General features: G+C 51.6%; 1 protein-coding gene across 7 annotated transcripts in view; it reads right to left on the bottom strand.

Annotated features, from left to right (window-relative positions):
• Positions 1–22,562, bottom strand: part of CGN (cingulin) — a 48,220-nt gene that overhangs the window by 11,300 nt on the left and 14,358 nt on the right. Inside the window, exons 1-16 of one of the 7 annotated variants that reach the window (XM_063946685.1) lie at positions 21,373–21,437; positions 10,220–11,327; positions 9,995–10,083; positions 9,832–9,901; positions 9,494–9,592; positions 9,180–9,328; positions 8,139–8,277; positions 7,544–7,747; positions 6,583–6,731; positions 4,770–4,911; positions 4,165–4,377; positions 3,411–3,623; positions 3,065–3,271; positions 2,734–2,991; positions 1,841–2,011; positions 1,357–1,518 (exon numbers count right to left, since the gene is read on the bottom strand). In XM_063946685.1, coding sequence (XP_063802755.1) covers positions 1,357–1,518; positions 1,841–2,011; positions 2,734–2,991; positions 3,065–3,271; positions 3,411–3,623; positions 4,165–4,377; positions 4,770–4,911; positions 6,583–6,731; positions 7,544–7,747; positions 8,139–8,277; positions 9,180–9,328; positions 9,494–9,592; positions 9,832–9,901; positions 9,995–10,083; positions 10,220–11,311 — 3,357 coding nt within the window. In that variant the 5' untranslated portion in view covers positions 11,312–11,327; positions 21,373–21,437. Of the gene's footprint in view, positions 1–1,356; positions 1,519–1,840; positions 2,012–2,733; positions 2,992–3,064; positions 3,272–3,410; positions 3,624–4,164; positions 4,378–4,769; positions 4,912–6,582; positions 6,732–7,543; positions 7,748–8,138; positions 8,278–9,179; positions 9,329–9,493; positions 9,593–9,831; positions 9,902–9,994; positions 10,084–10,219; positions 11,328–14,684; positions 14,869–16,467; positions 16,545–21,340; positions 21,438–22,562 lie in introns of those variants that run through there. The other 6 variants (XM_063946684.1, XM_063946683.1, XM_063946686.1 and 3 more) reach the window with 6 other exon arrangements.

The following is a 22,562-nucleotide window of genomic DNA, read 5'->3' as shown; positions in this document are numbered from 1 at the left end:
CACTATATAACTCTCAGCCTGTGGCTTCCTGCTGCCTCCATTCCCCTCCTCACATCATGTCACTGCCCCTGTCACATGCAGCCCTGTCCTCACTGACACATCACTCATCTCCTGATATACTCTGTGCTGCTGGGGACACTGCTCCTCCCACTATATAACTCTCAGTCTGTGACTTCCTGCTGCCTCCATTCTCCTCCTCACATCATGTCACTGCCCCTGTCACATGCAGCCCTGTCCTCACTGACACACCACTCATCTCCTGATATACTCTGTGCTGCTGGGGACCCTGCTCCCCCCACTATATAACTCTCAGTCTGTGGCTCCCTGCTGCCTCCATTCCCCTCCTCACATCATGTCACTGTCCCTGTCACATGCAGCCCTGTCCTCACTGACACATCACTCATCTCCTGATATACTCTGTGCTGCTGGAGGACCCTGCTCCTCCCACTATATAACTCTCAGTCTGTGGCTTCCTGCTGCCTCCATTCCCCTCCTCACATCATGTCACTGCCCCTGTCACATGCAGCCCTGTCCTCACTGACACATCACTCATCTCCTGATATACTCTGTGCTGCTGGGGACCCTGCTCCTCCCACTATATAACACTCAGTCTGTGACTTCCTGCTGCCTCCATTCCCCTCCTCATATCATGTCCCTGCCACATGCAGCCCTGTCCTCACTGACACATCCCTCATCTCCTGATATACTCTGTGCTGCTCGGGACCCTGCTCCTCCCACTATATAACACTCAGTCTGTGACTTCCTGCTGCCTCCATTCCCCTCCTCACATCATGTCACTGCCCCTGTCACATGCAGCCCTGTCCTCACTGACACATCACCCATCTCCTGATACACTCTGTGCTGCTGAGGTCCCTGCTCCTCCCACTATATAACTCTCAGTCTGTGGCTTCCTGCTGCCTCCATTCCCCTCCTCACATCATGTCACTGCCCCTGTCACATGCAGCTCTGTCCTCACTGTCACATCACTCATCTCCTGATATACTCTGTGCTGCTGGGGACCCTGCTCCTCCCACTATATAACTCTCAGTCTGTGGCTTCCTGCTGCCTCCATTCCCCTCCTCACATCATGTCACTGCCCCTGTCACATGCAGCCCTGTCCTCACTGACACATCTCTCATCTCCTGATACACTCTGTGCTGCTGGGGACACTGCTCCTCCACTATATAACTCTCAGCCTGTGGCTTCCTGCTACCTCCATTCCCCCCTCACATCATGTCACTGCCCCTGTCACATGCAGCCCTGTCCTCACTGACACATCCCTCATCTCCTGATATACTCTGTGCTGCTGGGGAACATAAGAAAGTGCGTTCCACATCGCTCGGTCTCTACACTCACCTCCAGCCCTTTCACCTGTCGGGAGCGGTCATCCTGGAAGCGTTTCTTGGACTCTATGTCCTGCTCCAGGCTCTGCAGTCTCTGACTGACCATCTGCTTGTCCAGCAATGCGTTCTCCAGCTCGGTCTGACTCTCCTGCAGCGCTTGCTTCTGCCGCTGCACCTGGGAATAGAGGTACAGTGAGTACGCTGGTGAGTAAGAGCGCCACCTACTGACACTGCACAGGATAGAAGGATACTTCCTTGTTTGTCAGCGTCTTACAGCTGGAGTAATGTTTAGTGAACACACTGGGATCCATGACAGATGCTAGATCACCTACCTTCCTGTCTATGTACAGGATTCGCTCTCTCGCCATGCAATCTAACAATATGGCTGCTCCCTACAGATTCCTCTGTCTACAGAATGTGGTTTCTAGGAGCAGGCAGAAGACTTTCCGGCAGCAACTGTCCAGTTGTAACAAACTCTTCGGAGCGGGGCTACTTACTTCCTCCTGCAGCCGGCCCATGCTGATCTGCAGTCTCTCTGAATCGGCCACCTTCTCCTTGGCCTGTTTCTGAGTCTCCGTTATCTCCCTGCGAGATTTCTCCTTATACTCTTCCAACTGCTTCTGCAAGATCTGGAGAGAGTCCCGAGACTCGTTTGACATGTTGTCCAGCTGAGGAAGGAGAAACACCAGTGAGAACCATGAATCGGACCATGTACAGGCATGTCCTCATGCATCTTTGCTGCAGCCGCACCAAACAGCCCCTCTTGGCGCGCCAGGTCACGTGAGGATATTCTAGTGTCGCTGAAAACGCATCTTAGTCACAACGCATGGTGCGGATTAATTTGATACACGACACTTGTATGTGTGTGCGACTGTATACAATGTAGCAGTTGCAGCTTTCTTCCAATACAAGTTCTGTTCTGCTCCATATACAAGGTCCGATTGTTTGTAAGCAAAGCAAATGATCAAGCAACTGGGCAAAACCATGTTGCACTGCAGGTGGGGCAGATGTAACATGTGCAGAGCGAGTTAGATTTGGGTGGGGTGTGTTCAAACTGAAATCTAAAATCGCAGTGTAAAAGTATTTACCCTGCACAGAAACAAATCTAACTCTCTCTGCACATGTTACATCTGCCCCCCCTGCAGGGCAGCATGGTTTTGCCCAGTTGCTTGATAATTTGCTTTACACACATGGCATACATCAAATTACACAGTCTTCTTGTCACATTGCGTTATGACTAAGGCACATTATTGGCAAAAACCGCCGGACGTTAAGAGTTGCGCAGGACCTGGCGGCTCACTCGTACTGCATGGCGCATTGAGGCTAGATGTATGAGGACACATCGGTACCAGCCAGCCCCAAGCATCATGAGGTTTCCCCCAACACTAACCTCTCTGGTCAGCTTCTCCATGGACTTGTCCAGCAGACGCTTTTGCTCCTCCAGCTCGTTCTTGGTCTTCTTCAGCTGGTCCTTCTGCTTCATTTCTTCCTGGTAACACTCTTGTAGCTCATCGTACTCCAACGTAAGACGCTTCAAGCTCCTCTGAGCCTCGTCCAGCCGGCTCTCCAGTTCCCTCCTTACCGTGGAAAATTCTTGGCCCTGGTCGGTGGCTTCTCCCAAAGACTCCTCCATCCTCTTCTTTTCAGCCTTAAAGGGAGAGATAAATTAAACATCTCCCCCCTGGGCCTACGACCTCCTACTGTAGAACCCCAACACTCACTTCTAGTTTGCCGACTTTGTCCTTGAGCCGGGCCTCTGCGCGTTGGAGGTCGTCACAGAACGTATTCATCTCCTTCAGCTGGGCCTCCAGTCCCAAAATCTTTCTCCTGAGATCATCGTTCTCATCCCGGGCATCCTGCAGAGAGTTCTCAATCACCTGTCGCATGCGGTCTGAGTTGGCCTTCTCATCCTCTAGATTCTTCTTGACCTACAAGGAAGAAGAGGACAGTATTTAGGGCCACACTAATGGTGGAGGCGGCTCGTGACATCTCACTGCCTCGCCTATGCCCTTTGTGTGTTCCTTTATCACGTTCTGGACCGAGGCATATCTGAGCTCAGATCCTCACCCTGAAGAGGTCCTCATAGTCCTTCTTGGTCTGTTGCAGCTCTTTGTTGAATTGATCCCGCAGGTTCTCTGTGTTGCGGTCGTGTCCGGACACCTCCTGTTTCAGCACCCCCTTCAGGGCAGAGAGCTCCCTGTCCCGCTGGTGCAGGCTGTCTTCCAGCCGTTGTTTCTCCTGGGAATGTTGCTGTACCTGATCCTGGAAACGCGGCAGCTCCTGTGAAGGATAATGCAGAGGAGACATTTACACGAAGGGATACAAAGCCACAGGATATTTTATGTGGAGCCCCGATAATTACACAGGATCAGGTGGTCACTGTTAGGTGAATGAAACAATTAGTCATGGAGGGGGCAGGTCCCGTGCTTAACTCTTCCAAATGCAATCTCATCCAGCTAGGTCCTATATAGCTGCTAAATCTTCTCCTAGTCTGGACAAACACTTGTGGACAGAGAAAGTCACGCATCATTCAGGCTCAATCGGACCTGGCTTATTGCTGCAGACAGCTGAGGTTCCCTGGTCACAGGCCCCAAAACTGGACCTTAGGGAGAAAGCTAGTTATTTTTACATCTGACCTATGCTGGCAGAACAGAACATCGGACAGTGTTTCTCGTGTTACATGACGTGTTATGATGTCAAGGAGACTATCCTGGCTCGTCCATTAGACAGACAACCCTGCCAGATATGTACGTGTAGGTCAAGGTCAACGTAAGACAAAGACCACACACCAAAGGCCTCTAAATCAGGCCTGGAGCCTCACCTTCAGCAGCTCGTCGTAGTCCTTCTTGGTCTGTTGCAGCTGCCTGTTGAACTGCTCCTGTAGTTTTTCCGTCTCGCGGTCGTGACCAGACACCTCGTCTTTTAGCGCCCCCTTCAGGGCAGAGAGCTCCCTGTCCCGCTGGTGCAAAGTATCTTCCAGCCGCTGTTTCTCCTGTAAGAGCTGCTTGACCTGCTCCTGGAACCGCTGAAGGTCCTGCCAGACAGATGACATGTAATGCAGGGTGTGTGTACAGCAGGAATTATTTCTCTCACCGCATTGCATTACTGCCACTCACAGACTGTCCGCTGACCGCGTTACATTCCCCCTATTCTATCAATACTGCAGGAAAAGCCTTTGCCTCCTTTACCTGACAATCGGCCCAGACCGTTCTGTGTAAGAGCGCGGTATAAGGCCACTCATTTCACAACAGATGCCCTGCAGACTACTGGAGACTGTATTATGTACTATACATGCTAGACACACCCAACCAGCTGTCAGGGCTCCGGCACTCTAAGCTCAGGAGTCTGCATATATCAGTCTAGGTACCATGTTCTACAAGTGAACAGCGCCATGGAATAAGTTATAGTAATTATAATAGAGCAAACCTTTCTCGCAGTATCAACTTCCCCCGGATCTACAGAGCCTTTCTTCACCTGGTCCAGCTCTGACTGCAGGAGGGAGAAGCGGTCTTTCATCTCATTCAGCTCATCCTCACACTCCTCCTTCTCCAGCTTCAACTGCAACACCCTGGAACCCGGAGAGAAGTGTCAAATGAGCTGCAGTCACAGTCCCCATGAGGCAGCAGCTGGAGTCAGATGAGCTGCAGTCACAGTCCCCATGAGGCAGCAGCTGGAGTCAGATGAGCTACAGTCACAGTCCCCATGAGGCAACAGCTGGAGTCAGATGAGCTACAGTCACAGTCCCCATGAGGCAGCAGCTGGAGTCAGATGAGCTACAGTCACAGTCCCCATGAGGCAGCAGCTGGAGTCAGATAAGCTACAGTCACAGGACCCATGAGGCAGCAGCTGGAGTCAGATGAGCTACAGTCACAGGACCCATGAGGCAGCAGCTGGAGTCAGATGAGCTACAGTCACAGTCCCCATGAGGCAGCAGCTGGAGTCAGATAAGCTACAGTCACAGGACCCATGAGGCAGCAGCTGGAGTCAGATGAGCTGCAGTCACAGTCCCCATGAGGCAGCAGCTGGAGTCAGATGAGCTGCAGTCACAGTCCCCATGAGGCAGCAGCTGGAGTCAGATGAGCTACAGTCACAGTCCCCATGAGGCAGCAGCTGGAGTCAGATGAGCTGCAGTCACAGTCCCCATGAGGCAGCAGCTGGAGTCAGATAAGCTGCAGTCACAGTCCCCATGAGGCAGCAGCTGGAGTCAGATGAGCTGCAGTCACAGTCCCCATGAGGCAGCAGCTGGAGTCAGATGAGCTGCAGTCACAGTCCCCATGAGGCAGCAGCTGGAGTCAGATGAGCTGCAGTCACAGTCCCCATGAGGCAGCAGCTGGAGTCAGATGAGCTACAGTCACAGTCCCCATGAGGCAGCAGCTGGAGTCAGATGAGCTGCAGTCACAGTCCCCATGAGGCAGCAGCTGGAGTCAGATGAGCTGCAGTCACAGTCCCCATGAGGCAGCAGCTGGAGTCAGATGAGCTACAGTCACAGTCCCCATGAGGCAGCAGCTGGAGTCAGATGAGCTGCAGTCACAGTCCCCATGAGGCAGCAGCTGGAGTCAGATGAGCTACAGTCACAGTCCCCATGAGGCAGCAGCTGGAGTCAGATGAGCTACAGTCACAGTCCCCATGAGGCAGCAGCTGGAGTCAGATGAGCTGCAGTCACAGTCCCCATGAGGCAGCAGCTGGAGTCAGATGAGCTGCAGTCACAGGACCCATGAGGCAGCAGCTGGAGTCAGATGAGCTGCAGTCACAGTCCCCATGAGGCAGCAGCTGGAGTCAGATAAGCTACAGTCACAGTCCCCATGAGGCAGCAGCTGGAGTCAGATGAGCTGCAGTCACAGGACCCATGAGGCAGCAGCTGGAGTCAGATGAGCTGCAGTCACAGTCCCCATGAGGCAGCAGCTGGAGTCAGATAAGCTACAGTCACAGGACCCATGAGGCAGCAGCTGGAGTCAGATGAGCTGCAGTCACAGTCCCCATGAGGCAGCAGCTGGAGTCAGATGAGCTGCAGTCACAGGACCCATGAGGCAGCAGCTGGAGTCAGATGAGCTGCAGTCACAGTCCCCATGAGGCAGCAGCTGGAGTCAGATAAGCTACAGTCACAGTCCCCATGAGGCAGCAGCTGGAGTCAGATGAGCTGCAGTCACAGTCCCCATGAGGCAGCAGCTGGAGTCAGATGAGCTGCAGTCACAGTCCCCATGAGGAAGCAGCTGGAGTCAAATGAGCTGCAGATACTCACTCCTGCTTTGCGCTGCGCATCTCCTCTTTATTCTTTTGAAACATCTCTTTCCACTGGTTCATCTCATCACTGCTCTCCTCCAACTCTCGCTGCAGATTCCTCACAACCTGATTTATCTTCTGCCGCTCAGACTCCAGGCTCAGCTGGTCCTAGGGAGCAAATACAGACAGCGCTACAGCCGAGAGGACAGGACTGAGCGCCCCTGGCTGGGACAGAGTGACAGGGTGGTGGCCTCACAGCCGGATGGAGAGAAGGGATAACACAGATGGGGTTAGACGTGTGGCTGGACTGGCAGATGAGGGGAGGGGGTAGTGGTGTGACAGGACAGACAGATGAAAATACAGGCCGAGAGGTTGAGGCAATAGATCAGGAATGAAGGGATGACAGGATGAGGACATAACAGGTGGGATGAGGATTCGATGTAGGACAGGCAGAAGAAGAAGACGACATAAAACGGGTTATTAGAATGCCTAGGGACAAGCATGGCGAGGAGGCGGACTAGGACCAGGCGGGGCGACCAGAAGAGGCCTAGGACCAGGCGGGGCGACCAGAAGAGGCCTAGGACCAGGCGGGGCGACCAGAAGAGGCCTAGGACCAGGCGGGGCGACTAGAAGAGGCCTAGGACCAGGCGGGGCGACCAGAAGAGGCCTAGGACCAGGCGGGGCGACTAGAAGAGGCCTAGGACCAGGCGGGGCGACTAGAAGAGGCCTAGGACCAGGCGGGGCGACTAGAAGAGGCAGGACAGACGGCATAACGAGCAGACACAGGACTTGTGGGGTAACCAGTAGATGTAGGACGAGAAGACTTATGAAGCATGCACATTTTTCTGTTATATGTTAGAACCCGTCACCGTCTGAAGCATGTCATACACCCAGCATGGCAGAACACACAACTTGGCCGGACAGAGATGTATAATGGAACTCTACACTAGAGAGTGTATACCCCTGTCCCTCTCTGGTACCTGGGACACGTTGTCCATGTTCCTCCTCAGCTGCTGCATGTCATTCTGGTACTGCTGCCTCACATGCTCCATCTCCTTGTCATGATTGGCCACTTCATCTTTCAGCGCCCCCTTCAGAGCAGTCAGTTCTCGCTCCTTCTGTCTCAGCAGCTCCTCCTGCTTCAGCCGAATATGCTGCACCTCGTCCAGCTCCTCCTGCAGCTCCTACAGGGGCGGAGCGAGTGTGGTGGGACCTTATGCATTCTGGGGGGCTTTTACTAAAGAGCTCACACTTCTGAAGACTAATACGGACAATATGGATATCATACGTTGGGCAGACATAGCCATATATGGGCTATATAGGCCAAGTCTCTCATATTGTTGGACATTATATTCCCGGGGAAGGACTATGGACACGTGATGGGTCTCTCAGGACTGAATGTGACTAATTGGCGTTATCGATTGTGTTAGTGAAGCTGGCAATAGTGCAGAGGCTCCGTTTTACCCACCTCTGTAAAACAGGCGCTAGCAGCGGCACCTACAGCAAGCCATGGCATCAAGCTAGCACACAAGGGTGCAGCTTGCCTGGGGTCAGACAGAAGGGGTTAGAGTGTACCTTAAGTAGGGCATGCTTGTCTCCAGTCAGCCCCTTGGTTCGTAGCTGGTTCACCTCTTCCTTGGCGTCCAACAATTTCACCTCCAGCGACCTCAGCTTCGTCTCCACCTGCTCTTTGCTCATCCGCACCTCAATTAACCTGTCCCAACAGAAGGCAACGGTCACCGACCCACAGTACGAGAGATAGCTTCCGGTAGCTCGTCTACAGCACCACAGCGCCACCTCAAGGTGGTCAGAGGGCACAACACACCTTTATTACTCCTAACATGGCACAACTACATACCCCAGCGCTGGGTCTAGAGATAAGACCACCCAGAAGGACTTGTGACTTTGCAGGGGTGACTGAGGGGCATAATACAACAATATCCAGACAGAACACCACAATCAGAAATGTCAATGCAAATTTAAGGCATGGAAATGATCGCCAAGCTTGAGACCAGTCCTTCGGGCACGATGCCCAGGCGATAAGTCAGCATATATCATATGCAGCCTGGTAAGAAACAGTAGCAGACCTTTCCCAGCTCAGCTGCTGCCAAATCATAAAACCTCAACTGTGGTATAAAGATGGCTGGTGGTCTTCAGGATAAAGCTATAGACATGCCAGAGCTGTATACCAGATAAGAGCCTGCAGGTGGCGCTACAGCCCTTATAATAAATGCAGCATCCCATAGTGTGTGCTATCAGGGACCTGAATTCACCATCTATTCCAAGGTGAGGGAATACTGATATCAATGTTACACATTAACTTGTAGCTGTAAAGTGAATCCTCCCCTTCTCACATAGTCATAAACCTGTAAAAACCTCTCCAAGCTATGCTATTTCTAATCATACTACTAGATGGTAAGCTAGATCTGTCTCCTCTTGTGTTACATACGGTGTGAGCCACCATCTTTCTCCATACACTACTAGGACGGCAGCTGATAACTGGGCACTTGTACAATACCAGATGTGTCTATTTCGTGTGAAGACCTGACAAAAGGAATGTCCGTTCAAAGTCTAACCTCCTGACCGCTACTCAGACATGGAGGATGCGGCACTTACTCCTGAGACATGGAGTTCAGCTCATTCTTCTTCTTCTCTAAGAGTTCCTTCAGCTTCTTGCATTCCTCCATGTTCTCCTCCAGCTGGATCTCCAACTTTTGCATGGAGGCCTTGGGACGATCTCTAGAGACCTCCTGCCTCATCCTGGTCTGTGGGAACGGATATGGGGTTCTTATTAATCCTTCTTAAAATGGTAACCTGAAAAAACTAGTTTTCTAGTGTATGAACCACATATCGTATAAAGAGTTTGTACATGTCATTGCGATGACTGTATAAAGGTGGATACGGCTTCCACCATTACGTTGCGATCTTACCGTTATCTCATCATCCAGCTGCTGCTGCAGTTCAGAAACTCTCCTCTCCAGTTCCTTCTTCTGAGAGACCAGAGTCCGGGTGTCTTCTGCCGGGGACGCCTACAGAGATATCACCAGTTAGTCACTTAAGTTACAATGAAGACCATTTCCCACCGTTTATACTGAGCGACAGTTGTGGTTGTGAGTACGTCAACCACAGCAGATGGTGTTAAGGCCAGCAGACTCTTCTACACAATACAGCCTACAGGTCCAGTTGTATAACAAAGAGAAGTCAGACGGAGGACAGCTCCGTATAGTAACAAGAGCTGAAAGACCATGCCTTTTCTTTGCTTGCTTACCCGGAAATACTGAAACTTTTCCAGGAGAAGATTGGTCTTTTTGCGCAGAAAAGCTTCACTGTCATTGGACCTAAGCAATACAAAAACTGGTATAACACACACAGAAACAGACTAAACACAAAGAGGTAAAGGAGACAAAAGTTTGCAGTTCAGACACACTAACCCATCCCGGAGGATATTATAGATGATCTCACGGGTGGGATCGCTTCCATCCTGCTGCTGGTCCTTCAGAAGGTCTGGGGTGCTCTTCAACTGGTGACAAGGACAAAAAGCAAGCTATGACACTTATAACGATTACATTTACAGTGCACAAGAGAAGCAACTTCAACTTAGTCGCTTCCTCTTTGTATCAGGAGACAAAGTGTAAATGACAACACTTCTAAGTTACCTGCAGTTCCGATTGGACAGTACTCTGCTGCTGTCTCTGGGTCACCGGTTCCTCCACCATTTGTGTCAGCCACTCCGTCGTCAGCTTGGTCTTATTGACGTCCTGACGTTCCACTGGCTGTCTGTTAAAAGGTCGGCTGGCCATGTTGAGATCTTGGTTCCTCTCTTGTTGTACATTCCTCTCTGTGGTTTGTATCTCTCTGGAGTCCGCCGTATCCTGGTGAGGCCTCCGTCCATCAAGGCTCTGAGATCGCTTCCTCTCATCTTTCATGGCCTGGCTCCTCCTAGCCGTCCGTCCCCTCATCTGGACCTTGCTGTCAAATTTGTTGATAAGTGAATCTACGGAGGAGAGTGGCTTCGTGTCTATGTCTTCGCTCGCCAGCTTTGGTGATGAGGAAAGGCCGTTGTTCCTGTGCAGCGATGAATGTGAGGAAAAGGTAGTCGGTTGCTGACTAGTCGCTGGTTTGTACCCACCATTGTCCGTCTTTCTTAGGCTGTTGCGGCTGCTAGATGATTGGGAGTAGGTAGTGTCAAGGGTGTAGGACCTCTCACTGTAATGCCCATCAAAGCCATAGGAGTCGTCTAATTCAGTGTCTACTAAGGAACCATGTGACTGGGACCTCTTCAGCTCTTCCCGGCGGGCAGGTTGTAGGGCCCGGGGCTTGTTCCTTGGCCTGGCGCTCTGCTCCTCATCAGACGTGCTACTGTACAGCGAGCCAACCTGGGCATACCCCTTATTTTCATACGGGTTATCTGGTAATTCCGACTCCGAGCTAATGGATCGGACCGTCCTAGTGGCTTTTGAAGTGATCCCCTGGTACTCGGGCGTGGGGTTGGGAGACAAGTTTCCGTAAGCGTTGTCCGTTTTGATCTGCACGCCATAAGAGGATTTGGTTTTGTCCCCGCTGTTCAGCACCACAAACGGCTGCCCGTCTATCCCTTGCACGCGGACGGCCACGCCATAGGACTCTTGCTTGGACCTTCGGCTTTTTGGTTTTCGGTTTTCCTTCAGGTCGTCAATGAATCGGATCTGGACCCCCTGACCGATAGGCATGTACTGGTCAGCCATCTCGCCATGAATATTCCTTTCCATTCACTGAGAGGCCTTTCTAGACAGGAGAGCGAGGGAGAGGACACGTTGAGAATCAGAGACAACACAACATATGGAGTGAAACCTGCCCATGGTGGTGTCAGACAGGTCTCTAGTGACAGGAGAGTAGATCTGTAACAGTCAGCCAAACGTTAATACCCAAAAACAAGACATCCTTCAGCTAAGCGACTTTCCACCATGAGTGCAGCCCCTGGAGCCACTACATTCCCTCATTTCTATTTCTTTGATTTATGGAACATACACATATACATATATATATATATATATATATATATATATATATATATATATATATATATATATATACACATACACACACACACACACAGATATTGTGCATCTGTGGCAATAGTACAGCACGCACAGGCTTGGCGGACGGTCCTGGGCTTGCTGGTGACTCCTCCTGCAGTTGCCCCAGCACTATGGCTGCTGTATAGGCAGTAACCTGCCTGGCTGCATTTTTCGGCCCCGTCAATGTCCTCTAACCTGATAAACAGTACAACCAGGAAAATACGACGCACTCACATCTCCGTAACGCATCATCTTCACGGCTCTGTACAGTCAGGCTGCGATCATTCAAAATACCCCAAAGAGCTGACACTCCATTTTGACAGCTGAAGGGTACTGGGCATACTGAGGCATCTCCTCTCGCTCAGCCGTGCGGTATATACCAGTTATAATTCAGCAGAATATACATATTTTATGGTGTCTTGATTTAGACTGCTAGGTACACCTATAGATCTATGCTCACCGAGCAGGTGGTGCACCCAGTCCCCCAGAGGCTTCTCCCACTAGCATTCAGCCAAGATGGGCCAGACGTACCGGTCAGCTGTGTGGCCGGCTTCTACCACTTACACACTGATGGGACATGGATGGAGGTGAACGATCCTTAATGGTCAAATATGTTTTCTTTGCTCCTTCCCCACATGTACCAGATTTCCCAGAGCCCATCCCCGCAGGCGCCTGCTGTACACTGAGGACTGGGGGCGGGGGGGGGGGGGGACTAAGTAACCACCCACCACTGTGCAGGTACCCAATCCAGCGGTGCCCATCCCCGCAGGCGCCTGCTGTACACTGAGGACTGGGGGGGGAGGGACTAAGTAACCACCCACCACTGTGCAGGTACCCAATCCAGCGGTGACCATCCCCGCAGGCGCCTGCTGTCCACTGAGGTCTGGGGGGGGGGGGGGGGGGGGTCTAAGTAACCACCCACCACTATGCAGGTACTCAATCCAGCGGTGCCCATCCCCGCAGGCGCCTGCTGTACACTGAGGACTGGGGGCGTGGGGGGGGGGGGGGGGGAGGGACTAAGTAACCACCCACCACTGTGCAGGTACCCAATCCAGCGGTGCCCATCCCCGCAGGCGCCTGCTGTACACTGAGGACTGGGGGGGGGGGGGGGGGGGGACTAAGTAACCACCCACTACTATGCAGGTACCCAATCCAGCGGTGACCATCCCCGCAGGTGCCTGCTGTACTCTGAGGACTAGGGGCGGGGGGGGGGGGGGGGACTAAGTAACCACCTACCTCTATGCAGGTACCGAATCCAGCGGTGCCCATCCCCACAGGTGCCTGCTGTACACTGAGGACTAGGAGGATTTGTTTCGAGGCACCAGGTACCATCAGGTGTCACATGAGGTACCTCCAGGAGGCCAGCCAGCAGACTGAGCAAAATATTAGCCCGGTATCCTCACAACTACATTACCAAGATGCTACACATGGGTACTGCCATGTACACAAAGGGGATATTTACCCAGGGTCACCCTGCCTGGCACCTCAGGGAGCCTGTCTGCACCATGACACGGGCACTGCCATGTACACAAAGGGGATATTTACCCAGGGTCACCCTGCCTGGCACCTCAGAGAGCCCGTCTGCACCATGACACGGGCACTGCAATGTACACAAAGGGGCTATTTACCCAGGGTCACCCTGCCTGGCACCTCAGAGAGCCCGTCTGCACCATGACATCGGCACTGCCATGTACACAAAGGGGATATTTACCCAGGGTCACCCTGCCTGGCACCTCAGGGAGCCCGTCTGCACCATGACACGGGCACTGCCATGTACACAAAGGGGATATTTACCCAGGGTCACCCTGCCTGGCACCTCAGAGAGCCCGTCTGCACCATGACACGGGCACTGCCATGTACACAAAGGGGATATTTACCCAGGGTCACCCTGCCTGGCACCTCAGAGAGCCCGTCTGCACCATGACACGGGCACTGCCATGTACACAAAGGGGATATTTACCCAGGGTCACCCTGCCTGGCACCTCAGGGAGCCCGTCTGCACCATAACACGGGCACTGCCATGTACACAAAGGGGATATTTACCCAGGGTCACCCTGCCTGGCACCTCAGAGAGCCCGTCTGCACCATGACACGGGCACTGCCATGTACACAAAGGGGATATTTACCCAGGGTCACCCTGCCTGGCACCTCAGAGAGCCCGTCTGCACCATGACACGGGCACTGCCATGTACACAAAGGGGATATTTACCCAGGGTCACCCTGCCTGGCACCTCAGAGAGCCCGTCTGCACCATGACACGGGCACTGCCATGTACACAAAGGGGATATTTACCCAGGGTCACCCTGCCTGGCACCTCAGAGAGCCCGTCTGCACCACGACACGGGCACTGCCATGTACACAAAGGGGATATTTACACAGGGTCACCCTGCCTGGCACCTCAGGGAGCCCGTCTGCACCATGACATGGGCACTGCCATGTACACAAAGGGGATATTTACCCAGGGTCACCCTGCCTGGCACCTCAGAGAGCCCGTCTGCACCATGACACGGGCACTGCCATGTACACAAAGGGGATATTTACCCAGGGTCACCCTGCCTGGCACCTCAGGGAGCCCGTCTGCACCATAACACGGGCACTGCCATGTACACAAAGGGGATATTTACCCAGGGTCACCCTGCCTGGCACCTCAGGGAGCCCGTCTGCACCATGACACGGGCACTGGCATGTACACAAAGGGGATATTTACCCAGGGTCACCCTGCCTGGCACCTCAGAGAGCCCGTCTGCACCATGACATGGGCACAGGGACACAGTGGGGGTGAAGTGGGAACAGGGCACCACAGACACACGCCATCTCTGGGAACATCATGAGGACGTCCAGGTCAGAGGTTATCAGAGAGCTAAGAGACCGGACAGATCAATACACAGGGACTATTCCCAAATCTCCTGCCTACAGAGAAAGTGAGGGGAATGGCGGCAAAACAGCGATTGTGTACCCAGGTGACGTACGGCAGGGAGCGCCTCACACACACATTCCTGCCAGAGACACGGTCACTCATTAATCCGATAACACTGATCAGAGGAAGTGAGAGCGGGACACGTACATTCCAATCCCGCACACCGTGCAGCGTATGGGGCCTCTGCTCTGGGGGCACAGCTGGGCTCACACATCATGGCGGCTCATCAGGAATGTGGAGTGGTATGGTGCCCACACTGCAGAACTGTCACCAGTGAGCTCTCTCCACTTCTCTGCCCTCCCGGGAAACTGTGCCAGTCACTGCACCATTCCCTATGCCCGAGGTGACTGGTGTGCTGCTACTGCGCGTCACAGAGGAAGTGTATCACACTGATAAACACACACACACACACACAGACTGGCATCCACATGTACACACAGTGATCCTACACAAACACAACACCACCACCCCCGCACACACACTGTTACTACACAACACTGACCTGCCCCAATCACCCCTTCCCTGCACACACACACACACACACACACACACACAGACTGATACTACACAACACTGACCTGCCCCAATCACCCCCCCTTCTCTGCACACACACTGATACTACACAACACTGACCTGCCCCAATCACCCCCCCTTCTCTGCACACACACACACACACACTGATACTACACAACACTGACCTGCCCCAATCACCCCCCCTTCTCTGCACACACACACACACACACACACACACACTGATACTACACAACACTGACCTGCTCCAAACCCCCCCCCCCCTTCTCTGCACACACAGTTACTACACAACACTAACCTGCTCCCCCCCCCTATCTGCACACACACACTGATACTACACAACACTGACCAGCTGCCACCCTACACACACACACACACACACACACACACACACACACACACACACACACACAGATACTACACAACACTGACCAGCTGCTACCCTACACCCGCACACAGTGATACTACACAACACTGACCTGCCCCAATCACCCCTTCCCTGCACACACACACACAGACTGATACTACACAACACTGACCTGCCCCAATCACCCCTTCCCTACACACACACACACAGACTGATACTACACAACACTGACCTGCCCCAATCACCCCCCCTTCTCTGCACACACACACACACACACACACACAGACTGATACTACACAACACTGACCTGCCCCAATCACCCCCCCTTCTCTGCACACACACACACACACACAGACTGATACTACACAACACTGACCTGCCCCAATCACCCCCCCTTCTCTGCACACACACACAGACTGATACTACACAACACTGACCTGCCCCAATCACCCCCCCCTTCTCTGCACATACACACACAGACTGATACTACACAACACTAACCTGCTCCAGACCCCCGCACACACACACTGATACTACACAACACTGACCTGCTCCAAACCCCCCCCCTTCTCTGCACACACAGTTACTACACAACACTAACCTGCTCCCCCCCCCTATCTGCACACACACACTGATACTACACAACACTGACCAGCTGCCACCCTACACACACACACACACACACACACACAGATACTACACAACACTGACCAGCTGCTACCCTACACCCGCACACAGTGATACTACACAACACTGACCAGCTGCTGCACTTGTCACACATAGTAACACTACACAACTCTCACCAAGACTGCATCCCACCCCACACCCCTACAGATACGCAGTAACACTACACAATACTGAAAACCTGTACACCTCCCCACATACACATCGAGATACTATACAACTGTCAATCCTTGCTACACCTGTCTCACACAGTAACACTGACCCTGACTGCACCCCCCCCCCTTCCCCCACACACACACAGTGACAATATACAGACAGTAACACTGTGCACACAGACACACACGGTACCTGCTGGCAGCCCCGGAACATGCAGTCAGGCAGCGTCTGGCTCCGGATAGCACACTGCTGGCAGAGAGATTATTTACCTGCTGCTAGTGACACAGGAGAGGAAGGAAGGCAGCACTGTACACAGCGTTTAACCCTCTCACATTCCAGCACAGGCTGTGCCACTCACCCACACCTCCAGCCCAGACATCAGGGATCATCCTATACATCCCATGTTCCAGTACCTTACTCACTACATAACAATGTATGCCAGTCATTCACCATTACACAGGCCAACGCTGCCAAATAACAACACCTGGATCAAAGGACTGCTGTCTGTGGTTTATAAGCTGCCCAGTGCCTGGCGCTACAGGTGAGAGTCTGAAAAGAGCATTGTTACAGGCATCTACATTTATTACAGAAAACTTGTAGCCACCATGTCACTCTCACTGATATCAGGCATAGAATAGCAGTGCGGTCAGGAAGTAATTACAGTGATTGCACACTGGGAGCTGTGGTATTACACATGCAGACATACACCCAGCAACCATGTCACCCTCACTGATATCAGGCATAGAATAGCAGTGCGGTCAGGAAGTAATTACAGTGATTGCACACTGGGAGCTGTGGTATTACACATGCAGACATACACCCAGCAACCATGTCACCCTCACTGATATCAGGCATAGAATAGCAGTGCGGTCAGGAAGTAATTACAGTGATTGCACACTGGGAGCTGTGGTATTACACATGCAGACATACACCCAGCAACCATGTCACCCTCACTGATATCAGGCATAGAATAGCAGTGCGGTCAGGAAGTAATTACAGTGATTGCACACTGGGAGCTGTGGTATTATACATGCGGACATACACTCAGCAACCATGTCACCCTCACTGATATCAGACATATAATAGCAGTGCGGAAGTAATTACAGTGATTGCACACTGGGAGCTGTGGCATTACACATGCAGACATACACCCAGCAACCATGTCACCCTCACTGATATCAGACATATAATAGCAGTGCAGTCAGGTAGTAATTACAGTGATTGCACACTGGGAGCTGTGGTATTATACATGCGGACATACACTCAGCAACCATGTCACCCTCACTGATATCAGACATATAATAGCAGTGCGGTCAGGAAGTAATTACAGTGATTGCACACTGGGAGCTGTGGCATTACACATGCAGACATACACCCAGCAAGCATGTCACCCTCACTGATATCAGACATATTATAGAAGTGCGGAAGTAATTACAGTGATTGCACACTGGGAGCTGTGGCATTACACATGCTGACATACACTCAGCAACCATGTCACCCTCACTGATATCAGGCATAGAATAGCAGTGCGGTCAGGAAGTAATTACAGTGATTGCACACTGGGAGCTGTGGCATTACACATGCAGACATACACCCAGCAACCATGTCACCCTCACTGATATCAGACATATAATAGCAGTGCAGTCAGGTAGTAATTACAGTGATTGCACACTGGGAGCTGTGGTATTATACATGCGGACATACACTCAGCAACCATGTCACCCTCACTGATATCAGACATATAATAGCAGTGCGGTCAGGAAGTAATTACAGTGATTGCACACTGGGAGCTGTGGCATTACACATGCAGACATACACCCAGCAAGCATGTCACCCTCACTGATATCAGACATATTATAGAAGTGCGGAAGTAATTACAGTGATTGCACACTGGGAGCTGTGGCATTACACATGCTGACATACACTCAGCAACCATGTCACCCTCACTGATATCAGGCATAGAATAGCAGTGCGGTCAGGAAGTAATTACAGTGATTGCACACTGGGAGCTGTGGCATTACACATGCAGACATACACCCAGCAACCATGTCACCCTCACTGATATCAGACATATAATAGCAGTGCGGAAGTAATTACAGTGATTGCACACTGGGAGCTGTGGCATTACACATGCAGACATACACCCAGCAACCATGTCACCCTCACTGATATCAGACATATAATAGCAGTGCGGAAGTAATTACAGTGATTGCACACTGGGAGCTGTGGCATTATACATGCGGACATGCACCCAGCAACCATGTCACCCTCACTGATATTAGGCATAAAATAGGAGTGCAGTCAGGTAGTAATTACAGTGATTGCACACTGGGAGCTGTGGCATTACACATGCTGACATACACTCAGCAACCATGTCACCCTCACTGATATCAGGCATAGAATAGCAGTGCGGTTAGGAAGTAATTACAGTGATTGCACACTGGGAGCTGTGGCATTACACATGCTGACATACACTCAGCAACCATGTCACCCTCACTAATATCAGACATAGCAGTGCGGAAGTAATTACAGTGATTGCACACTGGGAGCTGTGGCATTATACATGCGGACATGCACCCAGCAACCATGTCACCCTCACTGATATTAGGCATAAAATAGGAGTGCAGTCAGGTAGTAATTACAGTGATTGCACACTGGGAGCTGTGGCATTACACATGCTGACATACACTCAGCAACCATGTCACCCTCACTAATATCAGACATAGCAGTGCGGAAGTAATTACAGTGATTGCACACTGGGAGCTGTGGCATTATACATGCGGACATGCACCCAGCAACCATGTCACCCTCACTGATATTAGGCATAAAATAGGAGTGCAGTCAGGTAGTAATTACAGTGATTGCACACTGGGAGCTGTGGCATTACACATGCTGACATACACTCAGCAACCATGTCACCCTCACTGATATCAGGCATAGAATAGCAGTGCGGTCAGGAAGTAATTACAGTGATTGCACACTGGGAGCTGTGGCATTACACATGCTGACATACACTCAGCAACTATGTCACCCTCACTAATATCAGACATATTATAGCAGTGTGGAAGTAATTACAGTGATTGCACACTGGGAGCTGTGGCATTATACATGCTGACATACACTCAGCAACCATGTCACCCTCACTAATATCAGACATATTATAGCAGTGTGGAAGTAATTACAGTGATTGCACACTGGGAGCTGTGGCATTACACATGCTGACATACACTCAGCAACCATGTCACCCTCACTGATATCAGGCATAGAATAGCAGTGCGGTCAGGAAGTAATTACAGTGATTGCACACTGGGAGCTGTGGCATTACACATGCAGACATACACCCAGCAACCATGCCACCCTCACTGATATAAGACATATAATAGCAGTGTGGAAGTAATTACAGTGATTGCACACTGGGAGCTGTGGCCTTACACATGCTGACATACACTCAGCAACCATGTCACCTTCACTGATATCAGGCATAGAATAGCAGTGCGGTCAGGAAGTAATTACAGTGATTGCACACTGGGAGCTGTGGCATTACACATGCAGATATACACCCAGCAACCATGTCACCCTCACTGATATCAGACATATTATAGCAGTGCGGAAGTAATTACAGTGATTGCACACTGGGAGCTGTGGCATTATACATGCGGACATGCACCCAGCAACCATGTCACCCTCACTGATATTAGGCATAAAATAGGAGTGCAGTCAGGTAGTAATTACAGTGATTGCACACTGGGAGCTGTGGCATTACACATGCTGACATACACCCAGCAACCATGTCACCCTCACTAATATCAGGCATAGAATAGCAGTGCGGTCAGGAAGTAATTACAGTGATTGCACACTGGGAGCTGTGGCATTACACATGCAGACATACACCCAGCAACCATGTCACCCTCATTGATATCAGGCATAGAATAGGAGTGCAGTCAGGTAGTAATTACAATGATTGCACACTGGGAGCTGTGGCATTACACATGCTGACATACACTCAGCAACCATGTCACCCTCACTGATATCAGGCATAGAATAGCAGTGCGGTCAGGAAGTAATTACAGTGATTGCACACTGGGAGCTGTGGCATTACACATGCAGACATACACCCAGCAACCATGTCACCCTCACTGATATTAGGGGTGAAATAGCAGCGTGGTCAGGTAGAAATGACAGTGATTGCACACCAGGAGTCGTGGCATTACATAATATGACACACATGCACCAACTATGTCACCCTCACGGATATCAGGCATTGAAGAGCAGCACAGTATGGTAGAAATCACAATGACTTCACCCCAGGAGCTGTGGCATTGCACATGGCACACACCAAGCAACCATTTCACCCTCACTGATACTAGGAATAGAATAGTAGTAATAACAGTGATTGCACACTGGGAGCTGTGGCATAACACAACATGACATACCTTCAGCAACCATGCCACTCTCACTGATCTCAGGCACAGAATAGCAGCATGGTATGGTAGTAGTTACAGTGATTGCACCCCGGGAGCCCTGGCATTACACAGCATGACATATAATAGGGATTAAGGACCTTAAAGCAGATGAGGGATTTATGAGCTACATTTTTTTTCTCCCAAATCTCTTAACTGGCAAGTTCTGTCTCCCAGGTATTATTGCCCCTCCATGCCAGGCAAAGTCATATATCAGTACCCACAGAGCTGGCATCTGTGCCTATGTGTTAGGGTTCTGGTGGATAGAATATCTGCCAATAAATGATTGTGTTCACATCAGGGCATCTTATCGAAATTCTGCGTCCCGCACTATACTGACCAATGGAGCCCAGACAGCAGCAACATATCACAGGGACGTTACCTCTACATAACACAGGAAACACACAGAGCTAGAACTGATGTAATGAGGGAGCCGCTGCAAGAGTCCGCATATTCCCGGGATACAAAGCAATACAGGCATGCTACAATCACGTCAGCCTCACAGCAGCTACTGGTGCTATACAATGCATCTTATCAGCACACAGCAGTCCTCTGGCACTCAGCGATACTGGACATTTCTCACTTACAATAGAAAATGCAATTACCAGGCAGGGAAAGAGACCCCCAGCGGACGTACCAGAGAGAGATGGGGGGCAGCGGTAAGGTGGCTGCGGGTCCTGCACTGCTGCCTCTGTGAGGAATCTGACACTGGGCTTTTATCCAAACTGTACAGATAAAGGAGACATAGGAACAGAGGAGAACGGATGGGGGAGGGGAGACATGCCCTGCATAACTGTACGGCCTCTTATCAACCCATGTACACTGGGTGATAAAGGGTTAACAGCCCCCCCCACCTGGACTATACAAAGGCTCATCTCATGCCAAATACAGCTGGCGATCAGGTGAGGCTGGGCACCCCTGCATTCTATCACAGTGAGGAGGCTGGGCACCCCTGCATTCTATCACAGTGAGGAGGCTGGGCACCCCTGCATTCTATCACAGTGAGGAGGCTGGGCACCCCTGCATTCTATCACAGTGAGGAGGCTGGGCACCCTGCATTCTATCACAGTGAGGAGGCTGGGCACCCCTGCATTCTATCACAGTGAGGAGGCTGGGCACCCCTGCATTCTATCACAGTGAGGAGGCTGGGCACCCCTGCATTCTATCACAGTGAGGAGGCTGGGCACCCCTGCATTCTATCACAGTGAGGAGGCTGGGCACCCCTGCATTCTATCACAGTGAGGAGGCTGGGCACCCCTGCATTCTATCACAGTGAGGAGGCTGGGCACCCCTGCATTCTATCACAGTGAGGAGGCTGGGCACCCCTGCATTCTATCACAGTGAGGAGGCTGGGCACCCCTGCATTCTATCACAGTGAGGAGGCTGGGCACCCCTGCATTATATCACAGTGAGGAGGCTGGGTACCCCTGCATTATATCAGTGAGGAGGCTGGGCACCCCTGCATTCTATCACAGTGAGGAGGCTGCGCACCCCTGCATTCTATCACAGTGAGGAGGCTGGGCACCCCTGCATTCTATCACAGTGAGGAGGCTGTGCACCCATGCATTATATCACAGTGAGGAGGCTGGGCACCCCTGCATTCTATCACAGTGAGGAGGCTGGGTACCCCTGCATTCTATCACAGTGAGGAGGCTGCGCACCCCTGCATTCTATCACAGTGAGGAGGCTGGGCACCCCTGTATTAAGTAACAGTGAGGGAGCGAGGCTGGTCACCCCTGTATTATATAACAGTGAGGAGGCTGGGCACCCCTGCATTCTATCACAGTGAGGAGGCTGGGCACCCCTGTATTATATAACAGTGAGGAG

This window comes from Pseudophryne corroboree, chromosome 12 (assembly GCF_028390025.1).
Source record: "Pseudophryne corroboree isolate aPseCor3 chromosome 12, aPseCor3.hap2, whole genome shotgun sequence".
In the NCBI taxonomy this organism is placed as follows: Eukaryota; Metazoa; Chordata; class Amphibia; order Anura; family Myobatrachidae; genus Pseudophryne; species Pseudophryne corroboree.
The sequence above is the reverse complement of the archived record's forward strand: the minus strand, read 5'-3'. Positions and strand labels throughout refer to the sequence as shown.